The sequence below is a fragment of the Poromitra crassiceps genome, assembly GCF_964638095.1.
Source record: "Poromitra crassiceps genome assembly, chromosome: 9".
Lineage (NCBI taxonomy): Eukaryota > Metazoa > Chordata > Actinopteri > Beryciformes > Melamphaidae > Poromitra > Poromitra crassiceps.
In genome coordinates, this window is record NC_139630.1 from 30,510,526 (window position 1) to 30,535,987 (window position 25,462).

Genomic DNA, 25,462 nt, shown 5'->3' on the forward strand with positions numbered 1-25,462 from the left:
TAATAATAGGTTTCCTTTAAAAGACGACGCCTTGAAGAAAGAAAAAAGGAGATAATTTAATCCATCTCCAAACGCTGCTACCAAAAAAGCTTTCCTCAAAAGAGTCTCACACTGAATTCTCCAAAAGCAAAAGACTGTAGCTGGATGCTGTGAATATGAATGGAAATGTCGCTGCTTGGCATTTGGGAAAGTGACATTTCACAGCAATGAGTTCAACTTCCTCGCCAAAGTCAATTCAAAGCGCACCGCTCGGGAATGCACTGTACAACCTCACTTTGCAGCGTAAGTACTTCTCCCACGGTCGCGTGTGTCCAGAGGAATGGGAAATCTTTTCACACAGTCTGTAGGAGATAGCGACGGCACATTTTGCTGCTCGACTGGCTGCTTCAGGAGTGCGAGGTTTAGGACTTTTCGCCTCGCAGCGGTGGGAGAGTCAGACGTGAGCTTTTTCATGCCCCAGTGCACGCGCACAAGGCATGGAGTCCCAACGCACATCCACCTCCTGATTAGTTGGAAATGGCCCCGAAGTCCAGGGTGATCACAAGAAGACACAATCCCGTTATGTTAGCTTTGAATTAGTGCTGCTGGACAAAATAGCAATATTATATCAATCACCGTTTTTTTTTAGACATTTTTTATTGATTAAATTTGTTACATAACAAAGAAAGAAAAATACAAAAAATGACAAACATCCTCATAAACCCATACATACTGTACACACATACACAAGCAGACTCACTCACAACACAATCCCCATTCCCGCAGGACCCACCCACCCACAAAGACATTGGCTCACAGTACTACATGCCCTACAGCAAAAAGAAAAGAAAAGACAAACGCAAACCGAGCTATCATGGCGACACCCATGGCCCCCCCCATGGCCCCCACGCACGGCTTCAACAAATGCATTCCACGCCGCAAATATTTTCTGCTTGAGCGTCGTGCATACGAGCCACCGACATATCCACGACAACCAGGTGTCGATATCTTGATATGAGACGAGATATCGTCTTAGATTTTGGATATGGAGATGATGATGGCATGGAAGTGTTGTATTTTCCTGGTTTTAAAGGCTACGTGACAGTAAAGTGATGACATTTTCTGAACTTACCAGACTGTTTTAGCTGTTCTGTTATTTGCCTTCACCCACTTAGTCATTAGATCCACATTACTGAACATTATTTATCAAAGATCTCATTGTATAAATATTTTGTGAAAGCACCAATAGCATTCAGATCACAGTGTTGTTTTCATAAAGGTGCTTGTGACATCTCACATGGGACTTTGACTTATAACTGAACATTTAGCCCACTTAAAATACTGAGGTATATATTGTGTATCGCCATTCAGCCTAAACATACTGAGATAGGATTTGTGGTCCATATCGCCCAGCCTCTTTCAGGACTTTGCCCCCACAGTCCCTTATAGATGGTTTTCACAGAATTGTCAGTCCTGACTAGCAGTCCTGTCAGTCCTGTCCTATTGTATTAGCAAACCCTGCAACAGGAAGTGAGCTGGGGTTCAATTTAGATTGTTTATGTTGTCAAGTTAAAACCGTATACGATTGTTAGGAGAGGCTCCAAATTAAGTGTAGGGTTAGGGTTAGGGTTAGGAGGGTTAGGGTTAGGAACCACATCTCGCGTTTGTTGTTGCAATAGGCCTATATTGCATCCGACCAGAGGGGCTGTAGCGAGTGCTGTGATGACTGGGCGCAGACACAGAAGAAGACACAGCTGCCATGTTGCTATTTTCAAAGAAGAAGAAAAAAAAACAGTTTAGACCGAAACTAGAAGAGTGTTTTTAGAATATTCATTAGCAGTGCCGAGCTTTCAACCTCAGCCGCCGAATGTCACAAGACCCTTCTGTGACTGGAAGTACCTTTGAAGTGTCTCTCTTGTAAAACGAGCATCATTAGGCCGACCACGGCTTGAGCCTTTATTTGGAGCCTCTCCTAGCGATCGTATAAGGGACTGTGCAGGAGCAAAGTGACCACGCTGTCCTGAAAGGGGCGACGCCCAGCCCTACTTTCAAGCACAAACACAGTCCTGAAAGGGGCGACGCCCAGCCCTACTTTCAAGCACAAACACAGTCCTGAAAGGGGCGACGCCCAGCCCTACTTTCAAGCACAAACAGTACGGTCTGACGCCAAACTGACGCCAAAACCTGTTTACGTTGAAACTTTCTCTCCATCGTAGCTGATGGAAAATCTTGTCTAGACATTGTCTATATTTTGCATGAGAATGAGAAAAATACAACATCAAACAAGCAATATTGACATGGTATGGTGAAAGGCAACCGTGAAATTGCACAAATCAAAATAAAAGGCTGTTTTCCCACTTTTTTCATAATATGAAAAAAAAATGATGCAAGTTTAGATGTTGAAGAACACACTCAATAGAACAGTTTTAGGATCACCAAATACCTATAATTTATGTTCACCAACTTTCAGGGCGATTTTCTCTGAATGTTGTTCAGTACAAACATTGAAATAAACATGTCTTCTTCAACTATTTTCAGATGATGACACAGCATTTGAAAGCTTACAATCTGCACTTTCATAATCTGTAAAAAAAAAATGAAAAATTACCTCCTCGGCCTACTGCTACAATACTACCCCAAAACACCAGTCCCTGTCACACATGGACCCAGAAGAAAATGCTTCAGGGTGGGTTTCTCCTTACGTGGCTTTGGTTCTTCACTGAGTTTGAGTTTCTTCCGAGCGAGGTTTTTACTACAGTCGCACAATGTGTCAATCCCACGCACACATATCCATACTGCAGGCCTCAGCGTTTACATGTTTCATGCTAATGGACAATATGGCCGTCTCCGTCTCCACACGTCTTCTTCATTGCTGCAGCCTCATATTCCACGCTGGCTTATTAACGGCACTAATGGACAGTCGCCAACAGGAAGGAATCATATTGTTCTTTTGCGTCTCGGCCGCCCGCGAGTCGGGGAGGAAATGAGTCCAGCTTAATTAGGACGAGTTAGTCATTCAATCAGTCACTCGGAGTTGGAAAACACACAGTGACAAGACGGGCTTTGTCTGTCTGTTGGCGTATCGTCTGTGTTTTCCACCCACAGGAGCCAAGCCGTCTATTGTGTTTTATCTGGCGGTCGACAGCGGCGGCGGCTTATGAGAGCTGTCAGTCAAACACAAAGACTTCCTGTGTGACTGTCAGTCAAACACAGAGACTTCCTGTGACTGGGGGGATGTGTACGTGAAGACCCAGAGACATAACGCAGGATTTTGTTTTCTTAGATGATTCCCGTCGCACATCTCCCCTCACCGCCGCCGCAGCTTTATCAGACTGACTTACTCAACCGCACACACAAAGACACACACGCACGCACACACACACAAAGACACACACGCACGCACACACAAAGACACACACGCATGCACACACAAAGACACACACGCATGCACACACAAAGACACACGCGCACGTACGCACACGCGCACACGCACGTACGCACATGCGCGCACGCACACGTACGCACACACGCACAAAGACACACACACGCACGCACACACAAAGACACACGCACGGGCACGCACGTACACACACACATGCACACGCGCACGCACACACGCACAAAGGCACGCACGCGCACACAAAGACACACGCATGGGCACGCATGTACACACATGCACACGTGCGCACGCACACGTACGCACACGTACACACAAAGACACGCACGCACACACAAAGACACACACGCGCGCGTACACACACACACACACATGCACACGTGCGCACGCCCACGTACGCACACGTATGCACACACAAAGACACACACGCACACACATGCACACACACACACACTCTCTCTCTTCAGTGTTAATGTTCCATCGAAGGCAGTATTTTCTTCTTCACTTGACCTCTCAGATGAGGTCAGCAGTCTAAAGATACAGTAGCTCTAAGGATTCTGTCTAGAATAGATGAGACAGTTTTGGTTGATTGGTCTCGTTTTTCTTTGTTGAACTGTTTTATTTGAATTATGTTCTTTTGTTCTTTATTTTTTACTACTTTTGACAATTCATTGAAACTTAAAACGCAGCTCTGTTTTGCTCCAGTGCCAACACACATTTCCATTGCATAGAAGTCTTTGCCTGTAGGCCTGTTACTCAGAGAAGGTGTTATGGAGGTCCACCCCTCACCACAGCTCAACACTATGTTTTTATTACCAGCTGCAGCAGCCGGGCTGCTATTGTTTTCACCTTGTGTGTGTGTGTGTGTGTGTGTGTGTGTGTGTGTGTGTGTGTGTGTGTGTGTGTGAGAGAGAGAGAGAGAGAGTCTGAAATCCCCCCCATTTCTCCCCAATTGTACTTGGCCAATTTTCTGATCTGGGGAGAGCCGTAGACTAGCACCATGCTTCCTCCGACATATGCGCGGGGAGCTTCACCGGCAGGCCATAGCACGTGGGAGGATCACGCTTTTCCCTTACAATCTGAACAGGCACCCCAGCTGACCAGAGGAGGCGCTAGTACAGCGACCAGGACTCATACCCTTAATCAGACACAGCCAATCGTGCCTGTATGCATGCCCGGCCAAGCCGGAGGTAACACGGGGGAGCGAACCTGCGACCCTCGTGTTGGTAGGCAGGGAATCTCCTGCTGCACTACCCGGATGCCCACATCCGTCTAACCTTTTATTGAATATCTGCTATGAGCAGCTTCCAGAACATTCATATTGGCCTTGGAAAGCCCCTTTCTTTGTTTCTAATCCTGGTGTTGAGTTGTCTGTCATGTTCTTTGTTTCTAACCCTGGTGTTGAGTTGTCTTGTCAGTTGTCATGTTCTTTGTTTCTAACCCTGGTGTTGAGTTGTCTTGTCAGTTGTCATGTTCTTTGTTTCTAACCCTGGTGTTGAGTTGTCTTGTCAGTTGTCATGTTCTTTGTTTCTAACCCTGGTGTTGAGTTGTCTGTCATGTTCTTTGTTTCTAACCCTGGTGTTGAGTTGTCTTGTCAGTTGTCATGTTCTTTGTTTCTAACCCTGGTGTTGAGTTGTCTTGTCAGTTGTCATGTTCTTTGTTTCTAACCCTGGTGTTGGGTTGTCTTGTCAGTTGTCATGTTCTTTGTTTCTAACCCTGGTGTTGAGTTGTCTTGTCAGTTGTCATGTTCTTTGTTTCTAACCCTGGTGTTGAGTTGTCTTGTCATTTGTCATGTTCTTTGTTTCTAACCCTGGTGTTGAGTTGTCTTGTCAGTTGTCATGTTCTTTGTTTCTAACCCTGGTGTTGAGTTGTCTTGTCAGTTGTCATGTTCTTTATTTCTAACCCTGGTGTTGGGTTGTCTTGTCAGTTGTCATGTTCTTTGTTTCTAACCCTGGTGTTGAGTTGTCTTGTCAGTTGTCATGTTCTTTGTTTCTAACCCTGGTGTTGAGTTGTCTTGTCAGTTGTCATGTTCTTTGTTTATAACCCTGGTGTTAAGTTGTCTGTCATGTTCTTTGTTTCTAACCCTGGTGTTGAGTTGTCTGTCATGTTCTTTGTTTCTAACCCTGGTGTTGAGTTGTCTGTCATGTTCTTTGTTTCTAACCCTGGTGTTGTTGTCTTGTCATGTTCTTTGTTTCTAACCCTGGTGTTGGGTTGTCTTGTCATGTTCTTTGTTTCTAACCCTGGTGTTGAGTTGTCTTGTCATGTTCTTTGTTTCTAACCCTGGTGTTGGGTTGTCTTGTCATGTTCTTTGTTTCTAACCCTGGTGTTGAGTTGTCTTGTCATGTTCTTTGTTTCTAACCCTGGTGTTGAGTTGTCTGTCATGTTCTTTGTTTATAACCCTGGTGTTGGGTTGTCTGTCATGTTCTTTGTTTCTAACCCTGGTGTTGGGTTGTCTTGTCATGTTCTTTGTTTCTAACCCTGGTTTTGGGTTGTCTGTCATGTTCTTTGTTTCTAACCCTGGTGTTGAGTTGTCTTGTCATGTTCTTTGTTTCTAACCCTGGTGTTGAGTTGTCTGTCATGTTCTTTGTTTATAACCCTGGTGTTGGGTTGTCTGTCATGTTCTTTGTTTCTAACCCTGGTGTTGAGTTGTCTGTCATGTTCTTTGTTTCTAACCCTGGTGTTGGGTTCTCTGTCATGTTCTTGTTTCACTGGTAGGAGGGCACAGTATCTGTATTAAAACACTGACCCGCACCTGTCTGTTTGCATGAGGTATTCAGACCATGTTTTTATTTGCACAGCTCATGTTGTCTTCTCTGTCCTTGTGGCTGCAGAATGCGGAGGTGTCGGTGTTTGAGGTGAACATCCGCTTCGTGGGAGGCCTGCTGTCTGCCTACTACCTGTCTGGGAAAGAGGTAAGGAGCACAACCAAGCCATGCTGTGGCAGCACCACACTTTAGCGCTGCCCCCTGTAGCCTGAACCAAGACACTGAATGGGAGTGGGCACAGGGTGGGAGGTGGAGAGTGAGTGAGTGAATGAATCAAGGAGTATGTTTATATGTTAATGTTCCTGGTAATAGCTGGTACAGATAAAGACATGGTGTTTATGAGAGTGGGGCTGAGTGTTTCGCCCGGTTATTATGGGTGTTTTCACAGTTTCCCCTTCATTTGACCATATGAGAAGACAGCAGTCAGCCTGAGATCTTGTTGAGAGGGAGGGTCCTCGCTACCTTTCCAAACCACCCCTGGAGATGTTTGTGTTGCTGTGACGTCAGGTGTGTTTATCTCGGAGAACTCGGGCTTGGTGAATGTTGCAGAGTTTCCGACTCGGAATTCCGGCGTGATTGACCGTTCATTGCACTTTTCCGTTTCGGAGTTAGTTTTTTTAGTTTCTTTACTCTCACATCTTGCTCTTGTCTGCCATTACTGGGATTTGTACTTTGGACTACTCTGTCCTTTCCTCAGTATCTTGTCTCTCTTTTAATTACACCCTCCAGCCGCTAACTAATGATCAGGCCCTACCGGAGAATGGACACTCCAAATCAGCTACAGGGAAGCTAAAAAAAAAGACACAACCTGTCACTTCACTCTAGAGCTGCAACAATTAGATTAATTGATTAGTTGGTTGACAAAGAAAAACTAATTACAACTATTCTTTATAATCGATTCATCGTTTACAGACATTTTTACCTATACATATATATAGATATACGGTAGATATACTGTATATACAGTATACGATATATATATATATATCTCTCTTGTTCCAGCTTCTTAAATGTGAATACTTTCTGGTTTCTTTAGTCTTCTATGATGGTTAACTGATTATGTTTGGCTTGTGGACTGTTGGTCAGGACAAAAGAAGACATCTGAGGACGTCATCTTGTGATCGACATTCTTCACCATTTTATAGATCAAACGACTAATCGATTAGTTTAAGAATGAAAATAATTGTTAGGGTTAGCCCTAACCCTTACCGCCCTATTTCACTTTGTTGACACTTCCTCTACTGTCATCTGCTCTTTAACACACACAGGTTCAATGGGGTTGTGAAATATAAAAAAAAAGGAAAACACACACACACACACACACACACACACACACACACACACACACACACACACACACACACACACACACACACACACACACACACACAGATAATCTGAGGGTCATGCTAGCAGTGAGGGAAGCTAAGTGTTCTTTATTAGCAGGCAGGGAGTTAGACGGAGACTTCTCCAGCTAGCAGAACTCATTTCCCAGCTCAATGATCTCTGCAGCGCTTCAACAGACACACACACACGCACGCACACGCACACACACACACACACACACACACGCACACGCACACACACACACACACCACACACACACACACACACACACCACACACACACACCCCACACACACACACACACACACACACACCCCACACACACACACACACACACACACACACACACACACACACCCCACACACACACACACACACACACACACACACACACACACACACACACACACAGGAAAGTTGTGTTTTTTATCAGCCCAGTTCAGGGGTGTTTGCAGCAACTACAGCTTAGAGCGAGTGTAGGGCACAATATTTTGGACCAAATACCTCCGTATTGCTATAGCAACAATATTGTAGAGACGACTATTGGTGCTTTCACTAAATATTTACACAATGAGATTTATTGATTAGTAATCAGTCAGTAATGTGGATATAATGACTCAGTTTGTAAAGGCTAGTTTAGTTAGTTAGTTACAAAAGCACGTCGACAGTGTTTTCTCACTGCCAGTAGCCTACAGTACAGTAGGGTTTGACAGATACTAGCTAGTCCGACCGGTGTCAGCACAGCCAGCGCTCCCAGTCCTCGCTGCTCGTTAAAGATTTCCAAATAGGCGTTATTCTGATATATCTGAGTTTTTTTTTTTGCTTGAAAACAGCTTTTTGGCAAGTCTAAAAATTACTACAGTAGGCGTCATCTACTTCCGTGTCTAAAACGGAAAGTCGATTACAAAATGACGTCATGCAGAAGCGTCCTTGTATGGGCAAAGAATAAGGTGAATAGAGTGATCATTTTTCCCCAATATTTCATTTCATTTCAAAATGGCATAAATACAATTTGCCCTGTAAATGAGAGGGAAGCCAAGCAGGGAATTGGACCTCAGCCCAGCTCAAATGCCTCGGTCGGTAAATTGGTATCTCTTGTGAAAGTTTTATTTAATCAAAGTTTTTTTTCCACCCACTCGTTTTCTCCTGAGATGTACTCAGCCGCTTCCCCCTGCTGTCCCGGTCGTTGCTCCACCCCCCTCTGCTGATCTGGGGAGAGTTGTAGACTAGCACATTCTTCCTCCAATACACGTGCGCTGCAGTCGTCAGCCGCTTCTCTTTGCCTGATAGCGAGGGGAGTTTCACCGGCAGGGCCTAGCGTGGGGGGAAGATCACGCTATGTCATCTTCTGAACTTGCCAGACTGGAACTTCTAGCTGTTCTATTATTTGCCTTCACCCACTTCAGTCATTATATCCACATTACATACTGATGATGGTGCATCGAAAATCTCATTGTGTCAATATTTTGTGAACATACCAATAGTCATCTCTACAATATTGTCACAATATTGATATATTTGTTAAAATATATACTGTGATATTGGATTTTGTCCGTATTGCCCAACCCTTGTGGACTCCAAGCCACTTTATCCGGTTTTTACAGATTTCTAGAAGTGTTACAAGTGAGAACAAATCAACTTCTATCCTCAAGTTGCGTCTTTGCAGCAGGTGACACCTTTAAGCCAGCAAAGACAACATGCCAGAGAGAGAGAGAGAGAGAGAGAGAGAGAGAGAGAGAGAGAGAGAGAGAGAGAGAGAGAGAGAGAGAGAGAGAGAGAGAGAGAGAGAGAGAGAGAGAGAGAGAGAGAGAGAGAGAGAGAGAGAGAGAGAGAGACAGACAGACAGACAGACAGACAGACAGACAGACAGACACAGAAAGAGAGAGAGAGAGAGAGAGATATTCTTAGGCTGGGAGGCTCCATAGGACATGAACAAGGTGCAAAAAGCAACAGTATATAAATATGAGACGTGGCATGAGAGAAGAGAAAACACACAAGAGCAATAGAGCTATAAATATAAATATAAATATGAGATAGTCAGAAGGAAGAGAGAGAAAACATCACAATGGAAAGAAACAGTAGCAAATGTCAGTGCATGGTGCTATAGTGGTAATGAAGGTGCTACACACACACCCACACACACACAGATTTCTCTACAATTTTTTTTACAGATTTCTGACAGATGGAAGTGCAGCAAGTAAGAAAACACATTTGCCAAGTTCACATTAAAAGCTAATTAATGATTAAAGCTAATCAGAGATGACTTTTACCTTCGGCAAGTCGTGTAGCAACATTTTTGGAGTTTTGCACAGTTTCCATAGCCTGATATTCAGACTGAATCGTCAACTCATTTCCTCTTCTGGTCTGAGATTGCAGTCACTTCAGAGCATTTCTATGAATGGGCGGGGCTTCTGTCTTCCCTAACCAATCACTAGAGGCCAATGTGTCCACGGCAACCGGCGGCAGCACTGCACTAGTGGTAGTAGTAGTCATGCATAACAGAAACAGACACAGCAGGCTATCTCTACTTTGGCTACTAAATTTGTCAGTTGTAAAACAATTCTATCAACGAGCAACAGATTGTCTAAACGAATTTGACCATTGATGAAAAACGTGACTTGGACATAACAAGCAAGCTATGAATGGATCTATCAACATCCCCCTAGCTATCAACAGCTCTGCTAGGCCGAGCTGCGCCGGGACATTTCCGTCACTTACCGCGGCCGCCGTAACGTTACTCCCCGCCCAGGCAGATGAAGCTCCAGCAGGCAGCGATCTCTCGCAGGCGTTAGCCAATCAGCGCCCGTGATTGGATTTTCAACCGGAGAAAAAGCTTTTGCACATGACGATGCCAGACCAAGAACAGCCAAATCCACAACTTTTGGAGTGGGCGTGGCTTCGAAGGTCTGGAGCCAGGCTAGAGTTTCCAAGTTGTTCCCACAGAATTCCGTAGCATAGCCAATGCAGCCTAGCCATGTACAGTATGTACTGCTGAGCCACAGCATAGATACAGGACACAAGTTAAGCGAAATCTGCAAAATCCTACAAAACCAACTTTAGAATAAAATACATTGATTTGAAAATTGTTCTGCCGTTACTTGGACTGTCCATTAGGAGACCATGCCCAAATCCACCTGTTTGACCCACGAGCCCAAAACCAAGCACCGGGCATGAGAGAGCAGATTGATTAGTCTTCAACCTCTCTGTCCCCCCCCCTTTTCTTTTTCAGTCTGAATTCAAAATTGATGAATTAAAGATGTATACCTTGCGACTCCACCCAAAATACCCCACATGATTTTGGACAGTTTTGCAAATGTCTTGAAACAATATAAGCAGTTCATTTGACTTAATGGTAGAGATTCTTCCTTTGAAAAAATAAACAATCCGCACACCAAAAGGAGCTCCCGTTAGGTTTCTTTCATTTTGCACACAGCGTGACATTTCGGGCCACACTGGCCCTTCCTCAAGAGACACATAAGAGACATAGGTTATTCTAGACACAAATGTATAGATTCTAACAGTATATATATACAGTGTAGACAAATAGGACAAAAATAATTATTATACTGTACATGCCACCCAAAAGGGAGTAGTTTGTGGGCTCTGTTTTATAGTAAGTAGTTAAGTAGAGTTTGGAAGAGGCCCAAAACAAATACAAATATGAATGTAAATACATCCCTGGAGGCGACTTCATTAACAACAACATACTGCATTTGCAGAAATGGGGACCTAGTCTATTAGTCTATTACTTAAAATAAATAGTAAATAGTAGAAAGTTTATAAAAAATGCAAAAAATACCACTTATGTATAAGAGATCACCACTAGAGGGGAGAGAGAACAGTAGAGAGAAAGAGCTTCACAGTAGGGACCTCCTAGTAGCAGATTGGAGTATAGGATTACATCACCCTCTATAGAAAACGTCTCATATCAAATTCCTCATTTAGGCCTTTTGGGGCCATAGTGCCCAATGTATATATCCAGAATAATTCTCTTTGGAGTAGCAAGTTGTTAATGTCAATGAGATTCTTCCTTTTCCATGAATTCATTATTGGTTATGAATGAAATCTATCTTGACATGAGTGCCCTGGGTTTCATTGGGGCTTATTTGATGGGAATCGTTCATCTTGAAATGAATCGTCATTCCCTTTTCAAATGGATTTGTTGAATAAAAATGAGACTGTCGAATAAACTCAGTCAACCAATCAGTTTGTTTTGTCGGCGATGTTGGAATCCAGTAAGTCAGAGTTCCCAAGTAGTATTTACCAGCTGAAAGCCGAGGTGAACGGTGTTTTCCCACATGGCGTGGAGAGATCAGTACGAGTTGTTTTGTTTTTATGAGAGTCGATGAAGAGGGAAAACACGAGGCAGAGGAGAGAAGAGTCTCTCTCTCTCTCTCTCTGTCCGTCTCTCTCTCTCTCTCTCTCTCTCTCTCTGTGTCTGTCTCTCTCTCTCTCTCTCTGCCTCTCTCTCTCTCGCTCTCTCTCTCTGCCTCTCTCTCTCTCTCTCTCTGCCTCTCTCTCTCTCTCTCTCTCTCTGCCTCTCTCTCTCTCTGCCTCTCTCTCTCTCTCTCTGCCTCTCTCTCTCTCTCTCTCTGCCTCTCTCTCTTTCTCTGCCTCTCTCTCTCTCTAGAGAGAGAGACACACTCTCTCTCTCTCTAGAGAGAGAGAGAGTGTGTGTCCTAGCCTGTGTGTGTCCTAGCCTGACTCTGCCCTGTGCCTTTGATGAACATGTGATGAGTGGAAGTACAGCTGGTAGCAGCTGTAGCTCTCTGCTAACAGGCTTTTAATGTGCCTGCCTGCATGCTGATCACACTATGGCCCCTCTACCTCTGAAGGACTGGAGGAACCATGGACACAATCAGAGGCTAGCAGACCTCTTCCTAATCACAGCTCCATGCCTCAGCTAGCAGAGAGAGAGAGAGAGAGAGAGAGAGAGAGAGAGGACAGCCTGGGAAGAGAGAGAGAGAGAGAGAGAGAGAGGACAGCCTGGGAAGAGAGAGAGAGAGAGAGGACAGCCTGGGAAGAGAGAGAGAGAGAGAGAGAGAGAGGACAGCCTGGGAAGAGAGAGAGAGAGAGGACAGCCTGGGAAGAGAGAGAGAGAGAGAGAGAGAGAGGACAGCCTGGGAAGAGAGAGAGAGAGAGAGGACAGCCTGGGAAGAGAGAGAGAGAGAGAGAGAGAGAGAGGACAGCCTGGGAAGAGAGAGAGAGAGAGAGAGAGAGAGGACAGCCTGGGAAGAGAGAGAGAGAGAGAGAGGACAGCCTGGGAAGAGAGAGAGAGAGGGAGAGAGGACAGCCTGGGAAGAAAGAGAGAGAGAGGATGAGAGAGAGAGAGGGAGAGGACAGCCTGGGAAGAAAGACATGTTATTATTGCTGTTATTTTGCTCATCGGACCGATATCGATATGCTAAAAAAATGACTAACATCGGCCAATACCGATATGATCGCCGATATATCGTGCATCTCTAGTAAAAAATCATATTGACTTCCTCTTAAAGCGTTGCTTCATAGCGGGTTAATTTCCTTTCTGGACGACACTCTAGTCTGTGGCCATTCATATTTGACCACAGAAATCAAGCAATTGTGTAAAAATCATACCTTGCCATTCTGCCTTCCAGCAGGAGAGCACAGCCACAATAGCATTTCTCTGTGACGCCTCATCCCAGCATGATTCTAATCATCAATCAATGATGCTGCTGACTGATGGAGATGTGTGAGTGTAGAGTGTGTGACAGAGTGATGTGCTGATGTCCCTGCTGCCTCCCTCGTCTCTCACAACTTAACACGTGACAGAGTGATCTGCTGATGTCCCTGCTGCCTCCCTCGTCTCTCACAGCTTAACACTGTGACAGAGTGATCTGCTGATGTCCCTGCTGCCTCCCTCGTCTCTCACAACTTAACACTGTGACAGAGTGATCTGCTGATGTCCCTGCTGCCTCCCTCGTCTCTCACAGCTTTACACTGTGACAGAGTGATCTGCTGATGTCCCTGCTGCCTCCCTCGTCTCTCACAACTTAACACGTGACAGAGTGATCTGCTGATGTCCCTGCTGCCTCCCTCGTCTCTCACAACTTAACATGTGACAGAGTGATCTGCTGATGTCCCTGCTGCCTCCCTCGTCTCTCACAACTTAACATGTGACAGAGTGATCTGCTGATGTCCCTGCTGCCTCCCTCGTCTCTCACAACTTAACACTGTGACAGAGTGAGCTGCTGATGTCCCTGCTGCCTCCCTCGTCTCTCACAACTTAACACGTGACAGAGTGATCTGCTGATGTCCCTGCTGCCTCCCTCGTCTCTCACAACTTAACACGTGACAGAGTGATCTGCTGATGTCCCTGCTGCCTCCCTCGTCTCTCACAACTTAACACTGTGACAGAGTGATCTGCTGATGTCCCTGCTGCCTCCCTCGTCTCTCACAACTTAACACTGTGACAGAGTGATCTGCTGATGTCCCTGCTGCCTCCCTCGTCTCTCACAACTTAACACGTGACAGAGTGATCTGCTGATGTCCCTGCTGCCTCCCTCGTCTCTCACAACTTAACACGTGACAGAGTGATCTACTGATGTCCCTGCTGCCTCCCTCGTCTCTCACAGCTTAACACGTGACAGAGTGATCTGCTGATGTCCCTGCTGCCTCCCTCGTCTCTCACAGCTTAACACGTGACAGAGTGATCTGCTGATGTCCCTGCTGCCTCCCTCGTCTCTCACAACTTAACACGTGACAGAGTGATCTGCTGATGTCCCTGCTGCCTCCCTCGTCTCTCACAACTTAACACGTGACAGAGTGATCTGCTGATGTCCCTGCTGCCTCCCTCGTCTCTCACAACTTAACACTGTGACAGAGTGATCTGCTGATGTCCCTGCTGCCTCCCTCGTCTCTCACAACTTAACACGTGACAGAGTGATCTGCTGATGTCCCTGCTGCCTCCCTCGTCTCTCACAACTTAACACGTGACAGAGTGATCTGCTGATGTCCCTGCTGCCTCCCTCGTCTCTCACAGCTTAACACGTGACAGAGTGATCTGCTGATGTCCCTGCTGCCTCCCTCGTCTCTCACAACTTAACACGTGACAGAGTGATCTGCTGATGTCCCTGCTGCCTCCCTCGTCTCTCACAACTTAACACGTGACAGAGTGATCTGCTGATGTCCCTGCTGCCTCCCTCGTCTCTCACAACTTAACACTGTGACAGAGTGATCTGCTGTTGTCCCTGCTGCCTCCCTTGTCTCTCACAACTTAACACGTGACAGAGTGATCTGCTGATGTCCCTGCTGCCTCCCTCGTCTCTCACAACTTAACATGTGACAGAGTGATCTGCTGATGTCCCTGCTGCCTCCCTCGTCTCTCACAACTTAACACGTGACAGAGTGATCTGCTGATGTCCCTGCTGCCTCCCTCGTCTCTCACAGCTTAACACGTGACAGAGTGATCTGCTGATGTCCCTGCTGCCTCCCTCGTCTCTCACAGCTTAACACGTGACAGATTGATCTGCTGATGTCCCTGCTGCCTCCCTCGTCTCTCACAGCTTAACACTGTGACAGAGTGATCTGCTGATGTCCCTGCTGCCTCCCTCGTCTCTCACAGCTTAACACTGTGACAGAGTGATCTGCTGATGTCCCTGCTGCCTCCCTCGTCTCTCACAGCTTAACACGGCAGCGTGGCGAGAAAGCCAGCTTAGGAAATGGTGACACAACAGAAACAAGTGGTTGATGTTTCTGTTTGAAAAGAGAAAATGTGCAAAGGACAGATTTAGGAGCATGAAGTGTGGCAATGATTGAGCATCGCCACCCGTTTTTTGAAACATTGTTAAAAGAAAATACCTCACAAAGAAGAAGGTGACTTCACAACATTTACGTGGTAATCCGGTTAATCCGGTACGTTCCTTAGGACGCCTCATTCTATGCTTCAACAATGGCCATTTTTCCACTAGTTAATAGTATTAGTACCAGTTAAATTCAAGTTATATTGTATTGTATTGTATTGTATTATATTCTATGCTATTCTAGTAGTAGTAATAGTAGCATGAATCGTTGACGAGAGTGAACCATGGTCGTCCAACAACAGATTCTTGCAGTCAAGCCATCTGAAAATCACTTGGTAAATCTGTACTGACAGATTGGTACTGAATGACTTACTGAATTCCTCACAACAGAGGGAGTCAGACGCCGAGGGGGAGAGAGAGAGAGCGAGAGAGACTGAGGGAGAGACAGAGAGAGAGACGTAGGGAGAGACAAAGAGACTCAGGGAGAGACAGAGATGCTGAGGGAGAGAAAGAGAGAGAGAGACATAGATGCTGAGGGAGAGAAAGAGAGAGACTGAGGCAGAGACAGATGTGCTTAGGGAGAGAGAGAAGACTGATGGAGAGACAGAGAGAGAGACTGAGGGAGAGACTGAGAGAGAGAAGACTGATGGAGAGACTGAGGGAGAGACAGAGAGAGAGAAGACTGATAGAGAGACAGAGAGAGAGAAGACTGATGGAGAGACAGAGATAGACTGAGGGAGAGACAGAGAGAGAGACTGAGGGAGAGACAGAGAGAGACTGATGGAGAGACAGAGAGAGAGACTGAGGGAGAGACTGAGGGAGAGACAGAGAGAGAGAAGACTGATGGAGAGACAGAGAGAGAGACTGATGGAGAGACAGATAGATGCTGATGGAGAGACAGAGAGAGAGAAGACTGATGGAGAGACAGAGAGAGAAGACTGAGGGAGAGACAGAGAGAGAGAGAAGACTGATGGAGAGACAGAGAGAGAGAAGACTGAGGGAGAGACAGAGAGAAGACTGATGGAGAGACAGAGAGAAGACTGATGGAGAGACAGAGAGAGAGAGAGACTGATGGAGAGACAGAGAGAGAGAAGACTGATGGAGAGACAGAGAGAGAGAAGACTGATGGAGAGACAGAGCGAGAGAAGACTGATGGAGAGACAGAGAGAGAGAAGACTGATGGAGAGACAGAGAGAGAGAAGACTGATGGAGAGACAGAGAGAGAGAAGACTGATGGAGAGACAGAGAGAGAGAAGACTGATGGAGAGACGGAGAGAGAGAAGACTGATGGAGAGACAGAGAGAGAGAAGACTGATGGAGAGACAGAGAGAGAGAAGACTGATGGAGAGACAGAGAGAGAGAAGACTGATGGAGAGACAGAGAGAGAGGGTTCAGCCAGATTGCCTTCATAGCAGCAGCAAGATATATGAATGGCCGTTGGCAGCCAGCTAAACGATGCCACCTGCGAGTAGTCGATGGTACATTCCAATAAATTCAGATGTCATTGATCCGGAGATGCAGGAAACGTCTCTGCCTTCCAGGCGATAGTTCAGGCCAGCTGATTAGCCTTGGCAGCGTTTGTCTTGGCACCGTTTAGTTGCTCCACATTTCTGTGGCCTGACAGCGCCAGCAGAGATTAGCTGGAATTAGCATTCGTGCGGCGCGCCTGGGCTAACTCCCTGAGACGCCGTGTTGTGAGTGATTGATCAGATGGCACATTGAGCTGTGCAGCCTGCCTCAGACAGGCCCAGCACGCCCGCTGCAGCACCTTCTCCACGGCCCCTCAGACAGGCCCAGCACGCCCGCTGCAGCACCTTCTCCACGGCCCCTCAGACAGGCCCAGCACGCCCGCTGCAGCACCTTCTCCACGGCCCCTCAGACAGGCCCAGCACGCCCGCTGCAGCACCTTCTCCACAGCCCCTCAGACAGGCCCAGCACGCCCGCTGCAGCACCTTCTCCACGGCCCCTCAGACAGGCCCAGCACGCCCGCTGCAGCACCTTCTCCACGGCCCTGTTGAGCTGTGCAGCCTGCCTCAGACAGGCCCAGCACGCCCGCTGCAGCACCTTCTCCACGGCCCTGTTGAGCTGTGCAGCCTGCCTCAGACAGGCCCAGCACGCCCGCTGCAGCACCTTCTCCACGGCCTAGCACATTGAGCTGTGCAGCCTGCCTCTGACAGGCCCAGCACGCCCGCTGCAGCACCTTCTCCACGGCCCTGTTGGAATTTGACTGCTCTCCGTTAAGATTATATTCCCAAAACTCAATTGCACTCTTCTATGCAACCCGCCGTCGGCCTCCACTTTCAGAGCCAACTTTCATGGTCAAATCTGATACAAGTCCTATCAAATGGACTGTGGATAAGATACCCGTAGGGCTCCGTAAACCTTTCACGACGTCATTTAGATTCAGGCTTGTTAACTCACACTAGTTCTCCTGTCATGTGGGGACCATCGCACCATCCCAAGCTCGTTAACGCACACTCCTGTCATGTGGGGACCAAAGACTTATGAGCGAGGAGCCCACCTGAACATAGACCCATAACCCAGTTTTAGGGCTCCGAGCTCCGAGCTGTAAAAACGGTTGGGCTATCATTAAGACTCCAGGTTATTGCTACAGGGCAGACCACGGATTCACCCACCATTTTATAGCCCCTGCTACCGAGGTGCCAGTCTGGCTACCATGTCTGTTAGCTAGGGGTGTCAATGATTGACTGTTCATCAGTTAACCACCGAGGATAGTTTTGAGCGGTTACGCTTGTCGGTCAATCGGTTAATAATTTGCATACAGTGCTGTGCTTCACTCCCGCACAGTCTTCCTGCCTGCATCCAACTCGAGACACCTTTTCTTAAGGTGCTCTTATACTCGAGCAAAGCTCCGTGGGGGTGGGGCCCCACGAGTCTCCGTGAGTCACCGTGGAGACCTCGCGCTGGGGCAGATGCCATTATACTCAGAAAGTGATCAGCATGTATTGTACAATGGTGAGAACAGCCCGTGAAAAGTCGCAATGAAACTCTGTGCAGTACTGAGTGCGCTTTCACTCTCAAACGACCGCACATCAGCACATGAAGGACTCACCAAACTTGTTTTTACTGAAAGCCGTTTTTACTTCTCAGCCCTGATAGCCTACTACTCTGTGCTGCTTTTAATCTCTCTCAATAATGCTCTCAACACAACACATTTACTTGGTGAAATGACTAAAAACGAACAGTTGCAAATCAAAGTTTATAGCCTACCACATGGGTCAAGAAATGTGGCGAAAACACAGCTCAGTGTTCAGGGTTCAGTGGCTCGAAAGCGGACATGTTTGGAGAGAAGCCGTGCGCTGCTCGCGCTGTGAGGAAAAAAATGTCGCACCGCGCGAGCGCCCGACGGAGCTAGCGAATAACCACGCCCAACAAATTTACTTCATTTGACGCGCCCGCCCCTCGCTCCACCCACGCGCCCTTCACGGCAGGGTGAGCATAATTCCCCCTTACGCCACTCTTCAGACCCCCTCCATCCCCACCCCCCTGGAGGGCGCCCCTCCACCCCCACCCCCCTAGAGGGCGCCCCTCCACCCCCACCCCCCTAGAGGGCGCCCCTCCACCCCCACCCCCCTAGAGAGCGCCCCTTCCCCGCCCCCCCGGCCCTCTTTGCTAATCGAAAGCAAAACCTTACCAGAGTAAGACTGGCAGGCTATTCACCTTATGTAGCCACGCCCATTTGACCTGCTTGTGTGGCCGTCCCAAAACTTCCGGCTAAAAATAATAATAAAATAAAATAAAAAATGGCTGCGCTGCTCCAATATCATCTAACTCTGAATTAACTAATAATTTAGCCAATTGTATGTAACATACCAAATAAAAGCAAATGGCAATGTCTAAGAATGCAACGCCATGTAACTGGCTCGTTAAGTCTCGCATTCCAGGGAATTACGTTAACGTCTGCGGGTCTTTATTAACGTTAATGGCTCGCGCTGCCTCGGAGGAGAGAAAACTATCTGAAGCTTTCGTTGTTGGAGTCCAGGTATGTTTTACAAGAAAGTGCTCGTCATTGTCGACGATAACGTTATCTGACCTGGCTAACAGTGGATACTCGCTTGCTTGCTGTGTAACGGCTCAAAGTAGTAGGCTACGTTATTTATTTTACCCCTTCACTGTCCGCTCCAAAAACAACTCTCTTATTTTGCGCCGTGACCGCCGGAAGTGTTAGAAGGACCCGGAAGAATTTGGTCCACTGTAAGGTCTGAACATAAGGTGAATAGAGACACTGCGTAACGCGTCATCATTCAGAAGCCACGCCCAAGACGGGGGAAAACCGAACCCCCCCCTCCAATCCTGGCGTTCTCCTATGTCACGTGCATGGTTGCGTGTTGCACCAAAAGATCGTATATACGGAAAAGATGAACACTCCAACTTACTTCCTTGACAGCTAGATCCACATTTTTCTTCTCGCCAATTCTCAATGGCTTCCTTGTTTTGCTCGGGAGTACAAAAAAACTTTAACTGGCGATTTTTTACATTTGTTGTCTGCGCAGCCCCACCACACAACAGCTTTTAGCTACGTTTAATTCAAGGAAAATGACGCTGGTGTGTGGAAATGAACGGAGCTTTTCCCCCGTGATGGGCGTGGCCTATTTCATGCAGTACTGTCTCTATAGAGCACTAGAGAGACAGAGTCAGGCTATAGAGCATGAGAGGGGGCATAAGCTGGGATGTATGAGCGTGTTTATTGTGGATTCATGTGGTGTCGCCTGCCGGGGATTATGGGATATATGGTTTTCTCTCCAGGAAGTATCACATGACACATGGACGACCCCCCCCCCCCCCCCCCCAACTCATGCACTGCAGCCGGCCACGATCAGGATTCTAGATGCACACGAGTTGTTGATGTTGCTCCCTGAGCTACACGGCTGACAACATCCAACTGAACAGTAGCCAACAAAAATCTGTGTTTGTTATTCCGTACCAGAAAGCACACAAACACATTACATTACATTACATTTCGTCATTTGGCAGACGCTTTTATCCAAAGCGACTTACAATAACACACTTTTTGTCAGCAATAGAGCAATCAACTATGGAGCACAGTCTATGACATCTACAAATCCTGAAGGAACAGTGGTACAAGTTTAGTTTAGGATTTTTATTTTTTTTATTTATTTTTTAAATAGAAAGAGAGAGAAAGAAGTTAGATCAAGAAGGGCCCAGATGGAGCCTGAAAAGGTGTGTCTTTAGTCTTTTCCGAAAGATCGGCAGTGATTCGGCCGTCCTGACCGAAGGTGGCAGCTCGTTCCACCATTGGGGTGCCAGGGACGAGAAGAGTCGAGATCGGGATGAGCGACTTTTGAGCGCCCGTAGCGAAGGAGGAGCGAGGCGCCCTGCACCGGTGGAGGAGCGAAGGGAGCGGTGAGAGGTTTGGAACCTGACCATAGATTGCAGGTACAGGGGAGCTGACTGGTGTACTGCCCTGTAGGCCAGTACCAGTGTCTTGAATTTGATGCGAGCTGAGATGGGAAGCCAGTGGAGGTCCCGGAAGAGGGGAGTGACATGAGAGAATTTGGGTTGGTTGAATACCAGACGGGCTGCAGCGTTCTGAATGAGCTGAAGCGGTCGGATGTCGGTGGCAGGTAGGCCGGCCAGGAGCACGTTGCAGTAGTCCAGGCGAGAGATGATAAGTGACTGGACCAGGAGTTGAGTCGTTTCTCTTGTGAGGAAGGGACGGATTTTGCGGATGTTGTAGACTAGAGGGAGAACCTACAGGAGTGTGCTGTCGCAGCTATGTTGGCTGAGCAAGACAGCTGGTTGTCAAGGATCACCCCAAGGTTCTTAGCTGTTTGGGAGGGAAGTACAGTGGTGTTGTCGATGGAGATGGAGAGATCTGCGAGAGGACAGTCTTTCCCTGGGAGGAAGAGTAGCTCTGTCTTACCAAGGTTGAGCTTGAGGTGGTGGGCAGACATCCAGTCACCAATGTCCTTGAGACATGCAGAGATGCGAACACACATGCGAGTCAGACGTACCAGAAAGCACACAAACACACATGTGAGTCAGACGTACCAGAAAGCACAAACACACATGTGAGTCAGACGTACCAGAAAGCACACAAACACACATGTGAGTCAGACGTCCGCCTTAACCACTCTGAGAAAAGCGTGTGCGTTGTGACCATACACTAAATCTGGTCCGGCAGCTCGCCCGTCTCTGCGGTCCACCACAGACAACGACTTGCTTCACTGCCTCTCCACCCGCCTTCAGCTCCCCATGCCGGGGATAAGAATAGCCCAGCACCCCCTCAGCTGCAGAGAACCACACATTGTGATTTGGCTGTAAACAAACATGGATGACGCAGGATCAGCTGGATAATTATGCAGTACACTATGTTACTGGTAGGAAGGCTGTAGGCCTGTTTCCCACTAGCTGTACACTACTGGCTATGTTACTGGTAGGAAGGCTGTAGGCCTGTTTCCCACTAGCAGTACACTACTGGCTATGTTACTGGTAGGAAGGCTGTAGGCCTGTTTCCCACTAGCTGTACACTACTGGCTATGTTACTGGTAGGAAGGCTGTAGGCCTGTTTCCCACTAGCAGTACACTACTGGCTATGTTACTGGTAGGAAGGCTGTAGGCCTGTTTCCCACTAGCTGTACACTACTGGCTATGTTACTGGTACAGTAGGAAGGCTGTAGGCCTGTTTCCTACTAGCAGCACACTACTGGCTATAGCCGTTTTCCCACATGCGTACCGGAAAATTACCTGTAAGTCAATATCGGACATTTCCCTTCACACCTCTCCTCTGGCATGTGGGAATCTATCAGCGAAATTGCCTGTATGTGGGGGGGGGGGGGGGGGCGGCACTGCAGAGCGGGTGGGGAGTGACGTGTCGGCAAAACTCCGAATGGTGAAATAAGTTTGCTTGTTTATCCGTTCACCTGCGTCGCGTTGAAACACTTTTTACAGACTGGCTTCATTTGATGTGTCCGGGCTTGCCTTGGCTGTCGGCAACGTTGCTTAGTCCCTGTCGGCTGTGACTGAAGGAGGAGGACGGACTGTGGCCAGAGAGCGAGCAGAGAGGAGAGGGGGAAATCAGCACAGCACACCCACACATGAAGCTGACATAGGCTACTGCTCTTATTATCACAAGATAATTTCGCCAGTTTGCTTTAATGTGCGCTAATGATTAGATTATGCCCGCTGGAACATTAAGCAACGTGTGTACACCTCGCCCATGAGAGTGTCGCGCAGAATATGAAGATAGACTAAACCGGGGACAGATCATGACAGTGTTACGTGCTGAGTCTGGTCCGACCCGCACGCAAGATCACCCGGTGGCGAAAACCACTGGAAGCGCGTTTGCGACTGGCAATAGTCCTTTGGTGGTACGCAACACCAGGGGAATATCGAACAATCAGCTGTGTATTTGGTGTTGGACTGTCTACTGTGTGCAACCTGGTCCACGAAGTCACAGCCCACTGATAGCGGAAAATGACTGGACCCCTTTCTCACCTGTCTGTCTATCGCGGCATACCGCTCTTCTGACTAGCTTCTGACTGGTGAAATGTCCGCGACGACGGGGTCGCGCTTATACCGGCACGGCGCCTTTCTCACATGCAGGAATTAGACCACGTTCCGGTCATTTCGCGGTACAAAGCGCATGTGGGAAAAGGGCTTATGTTACTGGTAGGAAGGCTGTAGGCCTGTTTCCTACTAGCAGCACACTACTGGCTATGTTACTGGTAGGAAGGCTGTAGGCCTGTTTCCTACTAGCAGTACACTACTGGCTATGTTACTGGTACAGTAGGAAGGCTGTAGGCCTGTTTCCTACTAGCAGTACACTACTGGCTATGTTACTGGTAGGAAGGCTGTAGGCCTGTTTCCTACTAGCAGTACACTACTGGCTATGTTACTGGTAGGAAGGCTGTAGGCCTGTTTCCTACTAGCAGCACACTACTGGCTATGTTACTGGTAGGAAGGCTGTAGGCCTGTTTCCCACTAGCAGCACACTACTGGCTATGTTACTGGTAGGAAGGCTGTAGGCCTGTTTCCCACTAGCAGTACACTACTGGCTATGTTACTGGTAGGAAGGCTGTAGGCCTGTTTCCCACTAGCAGTACACTACTGGCTATGTTACTGGTAGGAAGGCTGTAGGCCTGTTTCCCACTAGCAGTACACTACTGGCTATGTTACTGGTAGGAAGGATGTAGGCCTGTTTCCTACTAGCAGTACACTACTGGCTATGTTACTGGTAGGAAGGCTGTAGGCCTGTTTCCTACTAGCAGTACACTACTGGCTATGTTACTGGTAGGAAGGCTGTAGGCCTGTTTCCCACTAGCAGTACACTGCTGGCTATGTTACTGGTAGGAAGGCTGTAGGCCTGTTTCCCACTAGCAGTACACTACTGGCTATGTTACTGGTAGGAAGGCTGTAGGCCTGTTTCCTACTAGCAGTACACTACTGGCTATGTTACTGGTAGGAAGGCTGTAGGCCTGTTTCCTACTAGCAGTACACTACTGGCTATGTTACTGGTAGGAAGGCTGTAGGCCTGTTTCCTACTAGCAGTACACTACTGGCTATGTTACTGGTAGGAAGGCTGTAGGACTGTTTCCCACTAGCAGTACACTACTGGTGATACATAGCCAGTGACAGCGTGTAATGGTGTGGGTGTGTCTCGGCAACAGTCAAGCCACTGTAACTGTTTCCAACTGAAACTATGCACGGCCATTGTCTCCACATCACCCAGGTCTGCAGAGAGGGAGGCAGAGAGCGAGGGAGGGGGAGAGAGAGAGAGAGAGGCTGGGAGCTAGCCTAGCACCATAGCTCCAGGCCAGCTGTGTCTGTTAGCTAATGTCTTCTGTTCTGACCGATGCTGCAATATGGCTACGGCCCCGCCGCGGGCCCTCATGCTCAGGTCCAAATTGCTGCTTGTATCTGCTGATTTTTTGGACGACTGTTCGTGTCTACTCCAGTGGGTAGCATCCATATCTGATGGCAATATTAACTGAATTTAATCATCTCTCCAAATGCCAGTCAAGTCATTGACTTAGTGCAAGAAAGATTGATTGAGATAAGAAAGCTCGAGGGGGGCAGTGTGCTAACTGGCCACCAGGAGGGGTATAGACAGTGGCTATAAAATATAGGGCTGGTGCGGGGGGTGGGGGGATTAATGCCATAAGTTATTATTCGTTATTCAACATTTTGATTTTCAATGCATTACTTTTCACATTATTGAAGTCCATTTTTACCCTAATAATTTTACTTTGACTTACAAAAAAGAAAACAAGAAAAAAAAAGAGTCTTTGCTGGGAATCGGATTGCCATAAACTGGTTGTTGTGGGAAAGAATTCAGACCTGACAGTCAACCGAATGCTGTTAGTCTGCAGACTGGGTAGTGAACACAGACACCTCTTAACTCATTCACCGCCAATGACGTCTTTGACGTGTTATCAGCAATGGCCTTCCCCGCCAAGGACGTGTTTGACGTGTTTTTGTTTTTATTGGTGCAGCGCCTGCAGCAAACACTTGCCCAGCCTGTCACACAGACACAGGTCCCTGCCTTCAAAGGGTAGCCGACAGCACGCGATCAAACACATACCGCAGCTGTTGTTTTGAAATCTAGCAAGAGGAAAAGCAGAGAACGGGTAACGCTTCCTTGTGCAGACAGGAGAAACGCAATTGAAACGCCCTCGGCACGAGCTGGAGTCGCCTTCCTCTGTGCCAGCCAGGAGAAAACGGGAGAAAGTAATCAAGAGATGTGTTTGATCATCGGAGGAATGAGGAAATGATCGATCAGTTTGCGAGGGCGGTGAGGACGTGTTGAATAGCCGAGGGGAAAACGGGAACGATCAAATAGCAGAGTTGATAGGGAGACGGGTGTACCAGAACAAATCAAAAATAAACACAGGAACAGCTAGGCAGCAGCGGGCAGAAGGCACTCACAGCAGCCCGCTGTCCTTCTCAAGAGCTCTTCAGTTATGAAATCGCTGGGCTGCGTGCCCTCCAGTGTTGCTCCTGGCCAATCCCAGCGCCACAGGGCGTGGTTATTGCTTATCCTATGTTGGGTTAGAAATCTAAAAGGGGGATCGTGTGTGTGTGTGTGTGTGTGTGTGTGTGTGTGTGTGTGTGTGTGTGTGTGTGTGTGTGTGTGTGTGTGTGTGTGTGTGTGTGTGTGTGTGTCTGTCTGTCTGTCTGTCTGTCTGTCTGTCTGTCTGTCTGCACACTCACACCGAGTAAACTGTATTGTTG

The 25,462-nt window shown here is 47.6% G+C and overlaps 1 protein-coding gene across 1 annotated transcript in view; it reads left to right on the forward strand.

The window, feature by feature from the left end:
- man1a1 (mannosidase, alpha, class 1A, member 1) overlaps positions 1 to 25,462 on the forward strand; it is a gene marked incomplete at both ends in the record, with an annotated part of 278,096 nt that overhangs the window by 116,190 nt on the left and 136,444 nt on the right. Inside the window, one exon of the mRNA XM_083643219.1 lies at positions 6,208 to 6,288. Coding sequence (XP_083499345.1) covers positions 6,208 to 6,288 — 81 coding nt within the window. The remainder of the gene's footprint in view (positions 1 to 6,207; positions 6,289 to 25,462) is intronic.